The sequence below is a fragment of the Dermacentor albipictus genome, chromosome 2 (assembly GCF_038994185.2).
Source record: "Dermacentor albipictus isolate Rhodes 1998 colony chromosome 2, USDA_Dalb.pri_finalv2, whole genome shotgun sequence".
In the NCBI taxonomy this organism is placed as follows: domain Eukaryota; kingdom Metazoa; phylum Arthropoda; class Arachnida; order Ixodida; family Ixodidae; genus Dermacentor; species Dermacentor albipictus.
This window is the reverse complement of record NC_091822.1, coordinates 108,991,325-109,005,461: the sequence shown is the minus strand read 5'-3', so window position 1 is coordinate 109,005,461 and position 14,137 is coordinate 108,991,325. Positions and strand designations below refer to the sequence as shown.

At 42.8% G+C, this 14,137-nt stretch overlaps 1 protein-coding gene across 1 annotated transcript in view; it reads right to left on the bottom strand.

The window, feature by feature from the left end:
• Vps13D (vacuolar protein sorting 13D) overlaps window positions 1-14,137 on the bottom strand; it is a 173,928-nt gene that overhangs the window by 55,287 nt on the left and 104,504 nt on the right. Inside the window, exons 51-57 of the mRNA XM_065430344.2 lie at window positions 12,156-12,273; window positions 10,278-10,345; window positions 9,332-9,437; window positions 8,590-8,724; window positions 7,979-8,084; window positions 4,952-5,074; window positions 2,665-2,806 (exon numbers count right to left, since the gene is read on the bottom strand). Of these exons, the coding sequence (XP_065286416.1) occupies window positions 2,665-2,806; window positions 4,952-5,074; window positions 7,979-8,084; window positions 8,590-8,724; window positions 9,332-9,437; window positions 10,278-10,345; window positions 12,156-12,273 (798 nt within the window). The remainder of the gene's footprint in view (window positions 1-2,664; window positions 2,807-4,951; window positions 5,075-7,978; window positions 8,085-8,589; window positions 8,725-9,331; window positions 9,438-10,277; window positions 10,346-12,155; window positions 12,274-14,137) is intronic.

Below are 14,137 nucleotides of genomic sequence, written 5' to 3'. Positions count from 1 at the left end.
TAATAAATGTGTGTGCATATCATTATTCAAAGCAAAGAATATATTCGTATTCTATTCACATTATAACTTTTTTTTTTTTTGACACTTAGTTTGTAGCAACACAGAGCCTTCTCAATATTGAAGACAGAGGTCTACCCCAGCCGAATTTTCTGCTGCTCCCATAGCAAATGGAAGACATGTGACTGAAATGCTGTGGGATTTCAATTGTGCACCCAGCTCGAAAGTGAGGGTGCCTCCGATCAATCTCAGCTGGATCGAGTGTGGCACTCTGAATAAACCAGGCAAATGTGCTCAGAGTACTCAATTTCAACCAAATGAATATAAAAAGGACCGCAAGAGTGCTCTACAGTGCTCGAAAGCGGCCAGTTGAATGTAGCATAACTTGCATTTTTCAGTATTCAAAAGAGTATGCTCACTTTTGCCTTCTGTGTCTCTTCTTGTCATGCCTTTCTTATTCTTCGTTTTGTGTTTCATCTGTTTTGTTCTTTTCTGCGTATCTTGATTTATTTTTGCTTTCGCTTTACAGACACATCATATGAAGAAGGGGTCTTTACAAAGGCACAAACATGCTGTCCACATGCTCATTCACTGAGACCCATCCCCCAGCCACGTGCAGTGATGACAAGTGCCCAACCTCTGTGCTTGTGAAAACAATTTCTAAAGCCACATTCAGGGTCAGTCAAATAAATGTTACTCAAGGATTCAAAGAAGTCGCAGTTCCGCCCGAATGGTGAAGCACCGATTCTGATAGCAAATTAGTAGATAGCTGTACGAAGTAAGCATAGTAGTTTTATCGCTTGTATAATCGTGTAAACATTCGCTCACTAACTAAATTAACAATGACAGAATGTGAAAGTGTGACTCAACGAGGATTTAGAAAGAAACAGACACACAGAAACAGTGCTGTCTCAGATAACATCAGTTAACATCAGATAATATCACTGCTTTAAGACATTATACTGCCAACTTTTGTTAAACCTGACCTTGATGGGAAAAACTAAATGGACAGAACTTGAGGGTGGAATCAACAGAAGAGGCAAAGAAAAAAAAAAAACATCCAAACACATGGCTGCTTTATTTGCCACTATTTAGCCGAATCCAATGCTAACGTACATGCAAATGTAAGACGCACCCAATTTCATAGCAAGAAAATTGTTGTGTCTTTGATTCTGGCAATCACAATAGGATGAAAGAGATTACCACAACAGAATGTAAAGTTTACCTACACAGAATCAAAATTTATTTAGACCTCACATCCATTGCCGTCACTCGATGAAACGTCTTTACTAGGAGCCAACCTGTCACCCTCAGTCCAAAGCACTGCACTTGACATCCCACATTTCTTAAAGGAACTGACAACTGGCCAGAATGTGTTCTGAGATGTTAATGGAAATGAAATGACCATAATTTATAGTGATAGAATCCAGCATGCTGTTCGCGATTTAAGTAGGAATTGTAACTTAAAATTGGCCAAGAAAGTCTCAAAAACCAGTAAATGGCGAGACCTGGCAGTGAAATCTTGGTAATACGAATGTAATTTATGAGATTACTGTAGATAAGTCAACTGCTATTAAGTGCATCATAATTAATGCTTAATATTGCAGTCGGTAAATTATTAGACACTCGTGCATTATTCTATGCTTCAGAAAGCAAAAACGCATGTGTGCCTACGGCAACACGCTGAGTTCCGAATCACTTGTAAAAGCGCCATCTTGTTTTTGATTCGATTGGTCTCATTTTGACTGGTTAAATACCAAAGCAGTTGCACAGGAAACTACGAAAACACATAGCTACTATTGCAGAAACAATTTAACAATTCGGAAAACATGAATCACAGGAACATCCACTTGATAAACAAAATCGTACTTTGTTACAACATGACCACACTTGTCGTTTACCTCTACTAATGCTGGCGTATAATCACTATCGTGCTCACCTATCACTATTTTCAGCATGCTTTCAGTGAACGACTACATCCTCACTCTGGCTGGTAAGGTTTCCATTGCACTAAATAAAATGGGTACCACAAAAATTGGTTGTCATCCCTTTGAATACCTTAACAAACATCGCAAACGAGATGGTGGCCCAAGCACAGACTAACAAGTTCACCAGTTTGTCTTAAACAAAAAACATGTACAGCAGCTCTGTTTCTACTAGTGTAGCGAGTGAAATACTTTCTTTTGAATGAGTTTTCTTCATGAAAGTGCCCCATCATCACCATCAACCTGCGTGAAAGCTTATTCTGTTGTCAGCTTGTAATGATAATGGTGATGACGCTGGCTCTGAGTAGGCAAATGCCACAAATGCAGCTTAGGTTTTACAGTAGTGTTTTCAGCGGGAAATAACATGTCTTCGATCTTTCCACTGTCCCGTAGCACAGCCAAGACTGGTGCCACTGATGTCATCATTGGGGTCATCAGTGGCATCAATGGATCAGGTGCATGCGTGCTGACCAGCTAAGTTTGAAATATGCAGAGAGGGGCAATTTAAAAATCGAATTAAGGATAGCTTTGGCCCATATAAATGTATAGGTGCCAGCAAGTAGCTTTGGTCAAGATGGAACTGCCCGAAAAATCAAACCAACCGGAGCTGAACTAATGGAAGACTACTATACTCCAATCCTTGAGCATGCCAGGAATACGGTATAACAATGCCACTGATTACCTCCGGCTGTTTCAAGCTTCAGGTCCACTGCAACCTCCACCCTGTTTTTGATCACCAACGCTGACTGCACAGTGATCATCTTCCGGGCATTGCCATCAAGGGTCACGTTGAACAGCACACGTGTCGTGCCAGAAGCACGGTGCTGTTTTGAAAAAACAAAAGAAGGAAAGGGCACATACAATCATGTATTACATCGTGTCTTATTGTAAAACATGTTGCAAACTGCACTTTTTAAAGGCTCCCCAATAACCAGCAGTCACATTTTGTCCTGGTCCTTTTAACATTTGATGTTTTAGCTACCAAGAGGCATCAATGCTTAGTTGAGAAAATCAGCAAAAGACAAGCTTTTAGGTTTCATTATGATGACTAGAAGCTAGCATTTCTACAGGTTACCGACTATGAAGTGAACAATTATGTTAATGAAAGCATTATACCTAGAAAGGTCGTGGAGGTCACACTGCAGAATGGATTAAAGGTAATACTGTATTCAGTAAGCATTCTGTGTACTTACTTTACCTGTAAGCACGCTGCTTATGGCAGGCACGCAGCATGAACAACAAACAAGACCAGAAAGTAGAAAATTTACTGTAGCACAGCATGACTATATGCACAGAAAATTCGAAATGGTCTTTTGGGAGCTAATAATTAGTTCCTTATAAGAAACAGCTGTTGTACATCAAACATATATTCTGCTAAATTTAATACTATTTGCGTCATTAAGTTGTGGGGATTGAGATCCACTTCGGTAGCTTTGTCCAGGCATTGATCTGTTCTGTCATTCCTACGCCTCTCCCTTTCCACTCGCAGTGGCTTGCGGTGGTCGCGCTTGCATTGCCGGTAGTGGTTGCGCAGTCAGCAAAGCCAGCGCGAGGGAGATTGCTCTGGGACATTATTGGATATGTACACCTTTTTCTCTCGACCACTGGCCCCTTTACTAGGGTCTTCGACTTGAGCATGTCTACTGGGCCTTTGCACTTACAGCGAGCTTGTGTTGATCCTTTTCCAAACGTTACGCTGACCAGCAGTGCCTAGTGCTCGTGCGCGGTCCTGCTATGCCAAGCCACACTTATCGGAGGCATAGGCCACAGAGATTGCTCGAGCTCTTGTGAGTGGGTCTATTGGTCATCGCAAGAGCAAGCAGTATAGCCTTGGGGACTTTTCATAGCAGCGTGTCGCGGGAAGCCATCCTCTTGCAATGGCATGCGGTGCCCCTGTCTGTATTTATCGCCTTTGGTGCGGGAGCCCTTTGATTGCCGTGCTGGCCCAGGACTGGGCGTTTGTGCACTGTTGGGCATCACCGAAGACAAATAAATGGTTTCCGCTAACTTAGGGCAACACTGTGTTTTCTCATGCGTGCGCAGTGCTCGGTCCCCCCTTTTGTGGCCTGAGCACACACGCAACGGCGCGCTAGATTACGCTAGGTGATGGCTGACGCAGTACTGCGGCTCACTAAGCCCAAACCCGCAGTGGTCGATACCCCTGTGAGATACCAGAGGCCCCCACAAAGTTCAATGACCACAGTTTATTTACGACTCTTTATTGAATTTTCCCCATTTTTTATCTATTCATTAAAGTTACTTTCGCCTGATCAGAGCAACAGCACTGGAGGACGTGCCTGTCTCAAAGATTTATCATAACACAAAATATTTTCCCTGTTTCTCATTCACAAATTTTATCAGCAATACATCAACAAAACAACCTGTTTTTCATGCTGCCAGCTATCATTTCATGCTGTGATTACTATAATAATCTAAAATTACCAATGCATTACACATTCCTTACACAAGATTATTCATGTGAACCTTGCACTTCAAAATACAGGAATGACCTGTCATCAAACACTGTCATGGAGAAAAAAAAAAAGTACATATGTTCTCTCAAAAGCTTATCTGCAATTACTGCAGTGCCTGTATTGGTGCCACGATAAAAATATTTTTTTCTTATGGTACTGACTTTGTTTCATTGTAACCTTTATGTTCTACTTCCCCATGTTACTTTAATACTATTTCCCCAAATTCCAAATTTTTGTTTTATCGCTACATTGTGCTTTATAATTACACTTTTATATATCTGTATTTATGCACTGATACATGAGTTAGAATTGCTATTTTATGATGATGTTATGCGATACCTTTGCCCCTTATATAACACACTTCTACTGAGTGCTTTTGGGAGCAATCATTTAAAAGAATTAATTAATAAATTGATGCTAAAAGATATCAATGCAATCATTGATACAAGCACATAAAACAGCAAGTAGGCACAAGCAGGCATAACAGAAACCCACCTGACGCTCTACTGGCCTCGCATACTTGAAGTAGACTCCCACTTTTTCCACAGACACTGGATCAAGCTGGGTGTAGCCTGGAATCTTCAAAACCAGCCTGTGCATCCTCAGCTCATGGGAATCCTATACCAAGTAAAAAAGCAAAAAATTTAAGCTCCTGAAACTTTGTAACAACTTCCAAGTAAAAAAAAAATATGAGATCATGGAGGTTTAGCCTCCCAAAGCAATACTGGGGCTTTGAGAGGCACCACAGTGAGTGGCACTCCAGGTCAGTTTCAACCACCTTGGATTTTAACATGCCACCGCAGCCGGGATTTGATCCCACGACCTCATGCTTAGCAGCGCAACCCCATAGCTGCTAAGCCACAACGGAGGGTGTTACTGAATTTGGTGCTGAAAGGCTTGTGAACAGCTGTTTGTATTCATTATGCCCGTTAATGTTCAACTTATTAGTATTTTACCACAGACAATGAACTTGCTGTTGCTGAAGAAGAGCAAAACAAGAACAGTGTAAAAGTGGGAACCAATGTTTCGACAAGTGGACTTGTCTTTTTCAAGGTGACATACGCTTTCCTCGGCACCGTATTTAAATATAAGAAGTTACACAAATGTCTTGAAACCTGTAGTGTAAACAGTGTGAAAAACAAGAAGTGAGACACACATAACACGAGCACTTGTGTTTTGTTTGTCTCAGACATCATTTCTTGCATTGTTTAAACTGCAAGCAATCCCAATTAGCCCAGTGTTGCAGCCTTCTACTGTCAAGAAAGCTGCTAGAGCCCCACTTTTTATGATGTGTGGTTTTTAGTGGCAGAAGGGGCCTCCCTCTTCCCTGAAGCTTTGTATGCGCTCAAGCCAACAGTTTGCACATCTGGTATCATGTGCATCTGATGGAAAAACTATTCTTACCATAAAGATTTCGTGCAAGAATGAAATCACTACAACATAATTCCTTACTCCAAATTTGGCAGAGCCCATCTAAAGATGATGGTCGACGATAATGCGTTTAGCATTCAAACTATATAGTGAGAAAACGTATTGTCACCGTCGAAATGGGTCACGTATGAGGCATGTACTGCAGCGGGACTCTTCTTTTGCACTTCCCTAAGAACACTCCACGCCATCTAGCACCGCCACTGTGACGCCTACGTGTGGCCTCCGAAATGCGTGGTGCGCTGGTGCTTGCAAACGCTGAGAAATGTGTGATGCGGCAACCGGGCTCTTCTCTCAAGCTTCTTTCTGGACACGCTGCGCCATCTAGTGGCAATACTGAAAAGTTTGTGACATCCAAGACAGGAAGCATGGTGCGCAGGTGTCTGCAAACGCCGAAAATTGTTCCCTTGCTTGCCGCACACCCAGTGTCACATATTCAGTGACCCACGTTGGTAAGAGGTTCATTGAAGAGAGACGCCTGCCCAGTGCATTCATGGCATAGTTCGCTAATGCGCTGGTATGTGCCGCAGCCTGCTAATGCGTCGCATCGCCGTCCTTGAGAAACCCTTGGGACGTGGGTTTGATTGCTTCAGCACTGAATAAATTTAACTTTTTCCGTACCGTGCCCACTGGGCATCGTTAGCCCGCTAACTATGGTTTGAAAAGGCAGTTTCGAGACTTCTCGCATCGCTCACGGACACACTGTGCTTTCGGATGCGGAGGAGGATAACTATTCCTTTGTTTCCTAAGCAGTTCGCCTTTTTCTTTAAGGCAGCAATTTTTGAACGCGCTCCAAAGTTTTGCGCTTGTCAAAGTAGAAAACAAAAATGCCCGTCTGCTATCGATGATTTGAAACGCCGCTTTCGAGATTTTCTGCACCGTAGGACATGAAGGAGGAGAACCATATTTTTGTTTTCTAAGCAGTTCGCTTTTTCCCCACCAGGCGTTAATTTCTGAACACACCCCAAGGTTTGGCGATCGTCAAAGCAGGAAGCAAAAATGGGCGCCTTCAAGAGCAGCGCACGTGCTTCGAAAGATTGTAGATCTCGGAATTCTGCTGCGTTTGTGGCTGACTGTATCCATGGATCGAGCAGCAGCGAGTCTGAGGACGCTAGTTTTTCATCTGACTTTGACACTGAGACCGACGATGATGCAAGCCCGCCCAGAACATGATGGCCACAGGCTAGCACGCCAAACTGTAGTGCCTGCACTTAAAATTTTTGTGGTGCAATACCTGTTCAATGAAAAATTTTGATTTTTTTCAGAGATAGTGCCAATTAGGCGGCAGTACATTTTCTCCTGACTTCTGTTAAATTTTTTTCTTAGTAGATACAGGCGACTCTACAAATTTTCTTCAATTTTATCCCACAATCTTGATTTTGGCAATTTATATCTTTTTTTATGACATTCATCTCATTAGTAAAATATGATGCGTGAAAACTGCATTCATTCTGCCTTTTGTTTAAGTATTACATAAAATATAGAGTGCAGTAGTTCCTTCAGAACCTACCCCGTCCTGCATCTTACGTGGGCTCGATTCCTCTCAGCATCGGAGAAATTTAAGGAATCGTTTTCGCCATTGTGAAGTGGCAAATTTTCAGTGGCACAACCCGTTACCTAAGTTGGCGTCAAATACCTTCACTGAAGAGTGGCACATACCTACTGGCACATACCCATTCGATCATCGACTACCCAGTGACCCAGGTAGGTGGGAAAATGGTTAAACACACACACACACACACACACACACACACGCACGCACACATACACGCACATACACACACGCACGCACGCACACATGCGCACACGCACACACACACACTCACACACACACACACACACACACACACACACACACACACACACACACACACACACACATAGCCGCCAAAAATGTGAGAAATACCCTAAGAATGCTAATGCATTATTAAGAGTATGTTAACACTATAAGCATTCACAAATTGTCCTGCTCGTCATTTGATCTTCCAGAAACTTAAACAATCCAGAGGGCCTCCAACCCCACAAAATCAGAAAAAGTTTGAATAGTATCTAAATTAGCAATGCTTTACCACACAGGTAGAAGGTTCTGATCACCTGATGCCTAATCTTGCCTCGTCCTTCGAATGTGAAAGGCACGACCTGACCAGGTTCCACGTCCTTCCAGTCAAACCTAGTAGTGGAAGCTTCGTCCTTGTTGCCACTGAGATAAAAATAATGATTAACTGGCTATTTATTGTGCGTTGGTCACAAACAACATAAAAAGAAAGGAAGCAGAATGCAAATGCATATGTTTAAAATTATGACTGTGAAATGCCACACATTAAGAGAGAGAGAGATAAGATAATGCAGAGAAAGCTAGGGAGGTTAACCAGAGGTAGTACTGGTTGGCTACCCTGCGCAGGGGATGTTGCTCAACAGTGCATAACTCATGCACCAAAGGCATACTTGAAATTTTGAATGTTCAATTGAGCAGCCATTGTGCCGTCACAAAGCAAAGAAAGAAGGGTAAAAAAAAATACATATTTATTTTACCACTTACCAAAAATACATTATTTTACCACTGCAACTAAACGTGCAGTAATATGCTTTGCTTCTTCTTAAATTCAGCTTTTATATGCCTTGCACAACAATGTGTCAACACAATTACAACCCTCCTGCAATAATATCAATGTTAAAATGGCACATATGGAAAAACAGTCCCATACCTGAATGTCGCAGAGACAAAAGCTGTAAAGCGAAAGGCGACTCCAAGGTCATTCTTTATGGCAAACGGTACAAAAGGGGAACGGCGCCTGACTGGTGCCTCCCCTTGGCCGACAGCGCCATTTTTCTCAGTGTTCCTGCATTTAAAAAAATACTGCTTAGGTTTGTGCTAAACGGCATGAAAGAAAACAAAAAGAGTGGCTGAAAAGGCCACCTGAAAAGCCTCCGAGCACACACAGATTGTCTCGATGAAACCAGCTGCCATCACAACCAATGCTGATAAATTTCTGTCAGCTTACAAAGTCTAAGAGTGCCTAAAAAATACTACACCTTTCTGTTGCCTGCCACACCAAACTCTGTTATGCATGTGTTATGTTAGCCATGTGACACACAAAGAGAGGACACACGTGAAGTGGCCAGACATCAGCATCTGGTGTTCAAACTGTCACATTTGCCACCACATCGTAAACAAAGAAGAGTGGTCACGTGCGACATTTCCTTTGTGAAACGCACAGCCTGGTAGTACAAGAAACGAAGGTACACAGCTTTGAACTCAACTCAAGCTGGAACACGGCATAAGCGTGGCCATCTACACAGAGGTTATGCACATAAAGCCATCTTTAAGAAAGTGGAGCTAAGCCTGGTGTAAAGCAAGAAAGGAGGAGAGCTATGTGTGAAATTCAATATGGGACTATGATGTGCTATCCCACCACTGTGGCACAAATGAACACAGCACAAACTCACTTTTCAGCCGAAAAAAGCTGATAGAAATCAGTGGCCCAAGAGGTTTTCACTTTCTGGTACAGGTCCAGCAGCGCAGTGGTAATGTTCACTTTGAGGACATCCTCAGCTGAAACAGAAGAGGCTGTCAGTCATGGTACTTGGAAGACAGCAGCAAAACCACACCTTTCAAATGTCAAATTATGACTTCTGAGACAGCCCACTATGCTTGTCAGACATTCTAGCAAAACACTCTTAATCAATAAAGTGCACTATAGTCAAGAAAATTTGGACTCGTTCACTGGCTTCCCTACCCCTTTTCTTTTTTTTTAACATTATTCACTAAAAGTAGAGATGCAGGTAAAAAAAAGCACTTTTCTATACTTAAAGATATATTCACGAACATTTGCCCACTTGTCTTGATGCTATGGAATTACCTTATAGGTTCGAATAGGATGAGACAAATAATAGTAATAGCAAACACAGACACACCAATATATAGTACGGGCCTTTGTTAGAGGAAACACCCAATTGGTAGTGATATCAGTGCACCTCGAGTATATCACCAGTTTCTCAGGAAGAAATGGCTTGATGTCACGCTCTAGGTACACCCTTATAGAAAAAAGATTATTGCTGAAACCTGCGTGTCAAAAATTAGCTGTAATCGGTCCCGAAATACTTATTTGGTGTTCCCTACCGCAGCGGGGCGTACTGCACAACTACAGCTACAGCTAGTCGCAGCAAAGATCAACTGAGCACTTCTTATGCAAACAATGGCCCCTCTTCAATCCTTACGGTTAGGAGGGGCACATTGAACATGGATAAATAAAATATGTATCAAGATATTATTAAACAACATCCATTCAAAGCTGGCAATAAAGCTACAGGTATATGCAGTGATGGTCACTGTGCCTTGCAAGCTGTGCCAAGCAAGCCCTCACACTGGGGAATATACAGATAGATATCCTACCGTTTATCTTGAAGTGACATTTTGCAAGGCCAGTCTTCCTAAAAGCAGCCTCCCACTGGCAATTGCACCTGTTTGAAAAGTAAGATAAGGTCATGTTACACTGCTTCATCTCTCGTATTTACATGATCTAGCCCTAGTGCAGGATCAGAAAAAAAAATGATGTGGGAAACTGAAACCAGGAAGATAACTATCGGCAAAGAACAAGACAAGCTGCATGATCCGTTCCACCTCATGTAATCATGATAAATGTAGTTCCACAAATGTTGCACATGTCATTTCGATAAGGCTGATTTTCACATTCAAGCCCAGTCTGCTAAACATTGTGGGCACGCTCGACTCTCATGCGTCCCATGACGTTGTTTTCCCCGCAGGGCTCTCAGATCTCTTGTAATATGGCTTTGCCACATAGCTAAGCACTACGGGCCGTCAGTGTAGTTGCAGATTCGTAGGAGAGATGGCGCAAGTGCTGCACTGCTAGCGCCGCCTAATGGCGGGGTTAGGGTCGGTAAAGCGCATGACTTGTCGCGTGCTTCACGGCACTCTCTACGGGACTGTTTCAAGATGGGCTTCAGAGTGGAGCACCGGGAAGGGCGAGCATGATCATTCAAAGGCACCACCGTTCGCGTGACTGTACACGTGAATGATTAGGCGTTGTCATCCAGCATGAGGGCGAGCATATTTGCTCGATATCCTGCGTCGGAGAGTCGGATTTCCTTGATTTGTCTGCACCCATTGGCATGTTCTATTGGTAGTAATTCGGCTAGCTGGCATTGATTGGTGTATAAAAGGTGCAATAAATACCCTTTTGATTGTTCCCACTACTGTGTTGTCATTCCTTTGTCCCAAGAGCATGTTTGAGACCTTATAACATTAAACTTGCTTAAAGAAAGAAAAAAAAAGAAAGAAAGGCTCGGACCTGTTTTCGTGTTGGTGCTTACAGAGTCGTGAACAGCAAACAGTTGTTCTACCCTCCAGTCCATTGCAACTTGCACAATATGCACAATCTGGTGCAAAAACTACCCAAATCAATGCAATTGTGCATAAATCTAAGGATGCAATGCTTTAGTGTGCGAATTATAAAACCACCATTGCTGCTCAGTCTTCCCACATACCTTTGTTAAAAATTTCTTGTAATGAACCTGAAACAATTGACCAATTTCATCTCTCCTGCTACCACATGTCCCCTAACAGATTGTTTCTTAAGTTTCCAACAAGTCATGCTGCTAACATTTTGACCTCACATCTATTTTCCTTTTGTCCATGTCAGTTGGCTGCCAGCCACAGATCTATTACATCAGCTTTACATAAAGTCATGGTTGCATCCAGAAGGTTGTAGTGCTAAGGGTGCTTCTGTGCATTGTGCTAGTTCAAGTTCTATTGTCATTGTCACCTAACGTTTTCTTTCAGATTTTTGCTCATTCATTCTTTTTCACTATGCATAAATTTTGTCTCCTGTGCAGCCAATTCTCTCATGAGTAATGGGCCATGTTTTCAAGCCACATCGACCAGTGCATCCACTGTGAGAACTCACTGCTGTCCCAATAAAGAATTCAAAGCCGGGGAAATCACTGCAGTCTGCCGATTGAGGTGACCTTTCCCAATACTTACGAGCAGATTAAAACCAAGGCTGCTTTCTCGAACATGGTGATCTCGGCGATAGTGCTTGCAGCGCAAAGACAAGTAAGGAAACAAATGGACAGAAAAAAATTCCTGCCTAATCATTTTCTTACTGGTTTTGCATCTTTTCCATCCCAAGAAGAATGAACTAACTAGCCTAACAAGAAGCCATGATCAGCAATATTGGTCACACATGCATGAATAACCTATCAATGTGTAATGAAACCCTGAAAGCTATTCATCACAATATTGCACGCTTACCTCCAGGGTTCGATGATGGGCTCCCACCCCGAGAGCGCTCTGTTGTAGTAGCCGATGCTGAAGAAAAACTTGGACTCTCCACTGAATGTTTTCGAAAGCTCCTGAGAAATGTAGGTTTCTGTACAAACAAGCATAATCACATTCAATGTCAAGCCAAGCAAATGTCAATAAAACAAACTGGTATGCCAAATCCAATAAGAGAAATAAAAAAACAAAACAAAAGAAAAATTTATGGTGCTAGCAAGTCACTCAAGCTGAATCGCAATAATAGGCATCAGCTGCAAATCACAGTGCACAGGAGAGGTAAAACTAAAAGGACACTGAGAAAAGACATTCACTTCAGAGTGGTACATTACCTTTTTTTTAAAAAAACTACCTCTCAGTTACCACAGTGAAAAAACAGACTATTAGAGGGGAGAAAATAAAGGCCTAACTTCAACTTTAATATTGAATTTAATGCAAACCACTGTGCTCACTAGACAATGTGAATATGTTACAGATTTTTAAAGGTGTCTACCACACAGTATTTCAGCAATTTTCATGTAGTGAAAATTATAATAAATAATGAGGTTGAGGCCTCGTGTACCCTTGAATGCAAAGTAATTCTTAACCACAGATAAACACTTAAAAGAGGTACTGAAGAACAGCACTTAGTATAGTTTGTTATTTTGTCAAGAGTCAATTGACTTGGCGGAAAAAAAAAGGTTGTTTATTGTGGAGAAAGCTCAAAGCAGAGCTTCCCTTTTTAAACTTCACACTGGCACCTGTAGGGGTTGAAGGACGGACTTCGGGATGAAAACCAAACTTGGGAGGGTTTATTTTACATTAAGTACAGGGAGGTGAGACGTCAAGTAACATTTGTACAGTCATTACGGGCCGGCAGCAACTCGGACGCTGCGGCCCGCGGCAAGAAGTTCGAGAGAGGTGAATCAGGGAATCAGGGAATGTTCTGGTCTCTCTGGAAGGCTTCTTATAAACCCTTCGAGCACTGGAAGTCGCGTCATGTTTGGCCAATGGGAGAGTCCGCTCCGATGACGCCACTTTCAGCCAATGGTAGGCGCCCGTGCGATGGTGTCATACCCGGCGAAGAGAGTCGGCGCCTGGTCCTCCTCTCTTGATCCCCCTGCGGTCTTGCCTCGCAGAGTGGCAATCCACTTCTTCTAGGGTGGAGAAGGAGGGGGGGCGCTCATGCTCCATTGCACAAGGGCCCACCTGCTCCCGGTGGCTCGGCTCCGCAGCGGTAGCAATTGTCTTCTTCAAAGGCGATGAAGAGGTACGCTTGGGCCTTCCCGGCACGTCTGGCTGTCACGGCGCATTACCGCCGTCTTGGTTTGCACCTGTCTTGTGGCCTTCAACTTGTTTGCCTGGGCGCTCCTCTGGAATGTGCTTTCCTGCTTCTGCATTCCTCAATTAGCTGTGCTGCGTTTCGAAGTGGTTTGGGGAACTCGAAGTAATCGCAGGAAACAGCTCCATATCTAACACACCACAGGACCAGCACATTAGTATGACGCCACGCACTTCAATCAATTTTTGTGTTTGCGCCATTTTTCTTCAGAGCAAGTTCTCACAAGTTCAGCACATTGAGTCTTTGGTTTCTTCAGAATGCAACTCGAGTTTACTAACCCTTTAATGAGAAATAACTACTAGAAAATGTTCATATTCTGTCTCAATGGGCAAAACACATGAAGAATAGGTGTAATCAAGAAAAAAAACATATATTGCAGCAACTTTTTCAGCTATAGGCAGGAAACCCCAAGCAGGGAACTACAAGTGGGCTTCACCCTAAGCCACCTAACCCTATGTCTGAAATTTATACAGAGCAGCTCTCATCATATGTAAACCATAAGTGTACATTTGTTTTACATCACGTGTGCGACACCCCTACAGCCAGAGATTTTGCATTGGTATGTCTCCTCTGACCATGCCTTCAAAAGTCATGTGCCAAACGTCTTCCTCTTCCTGTGTTCCTGCTCCAAACCAAC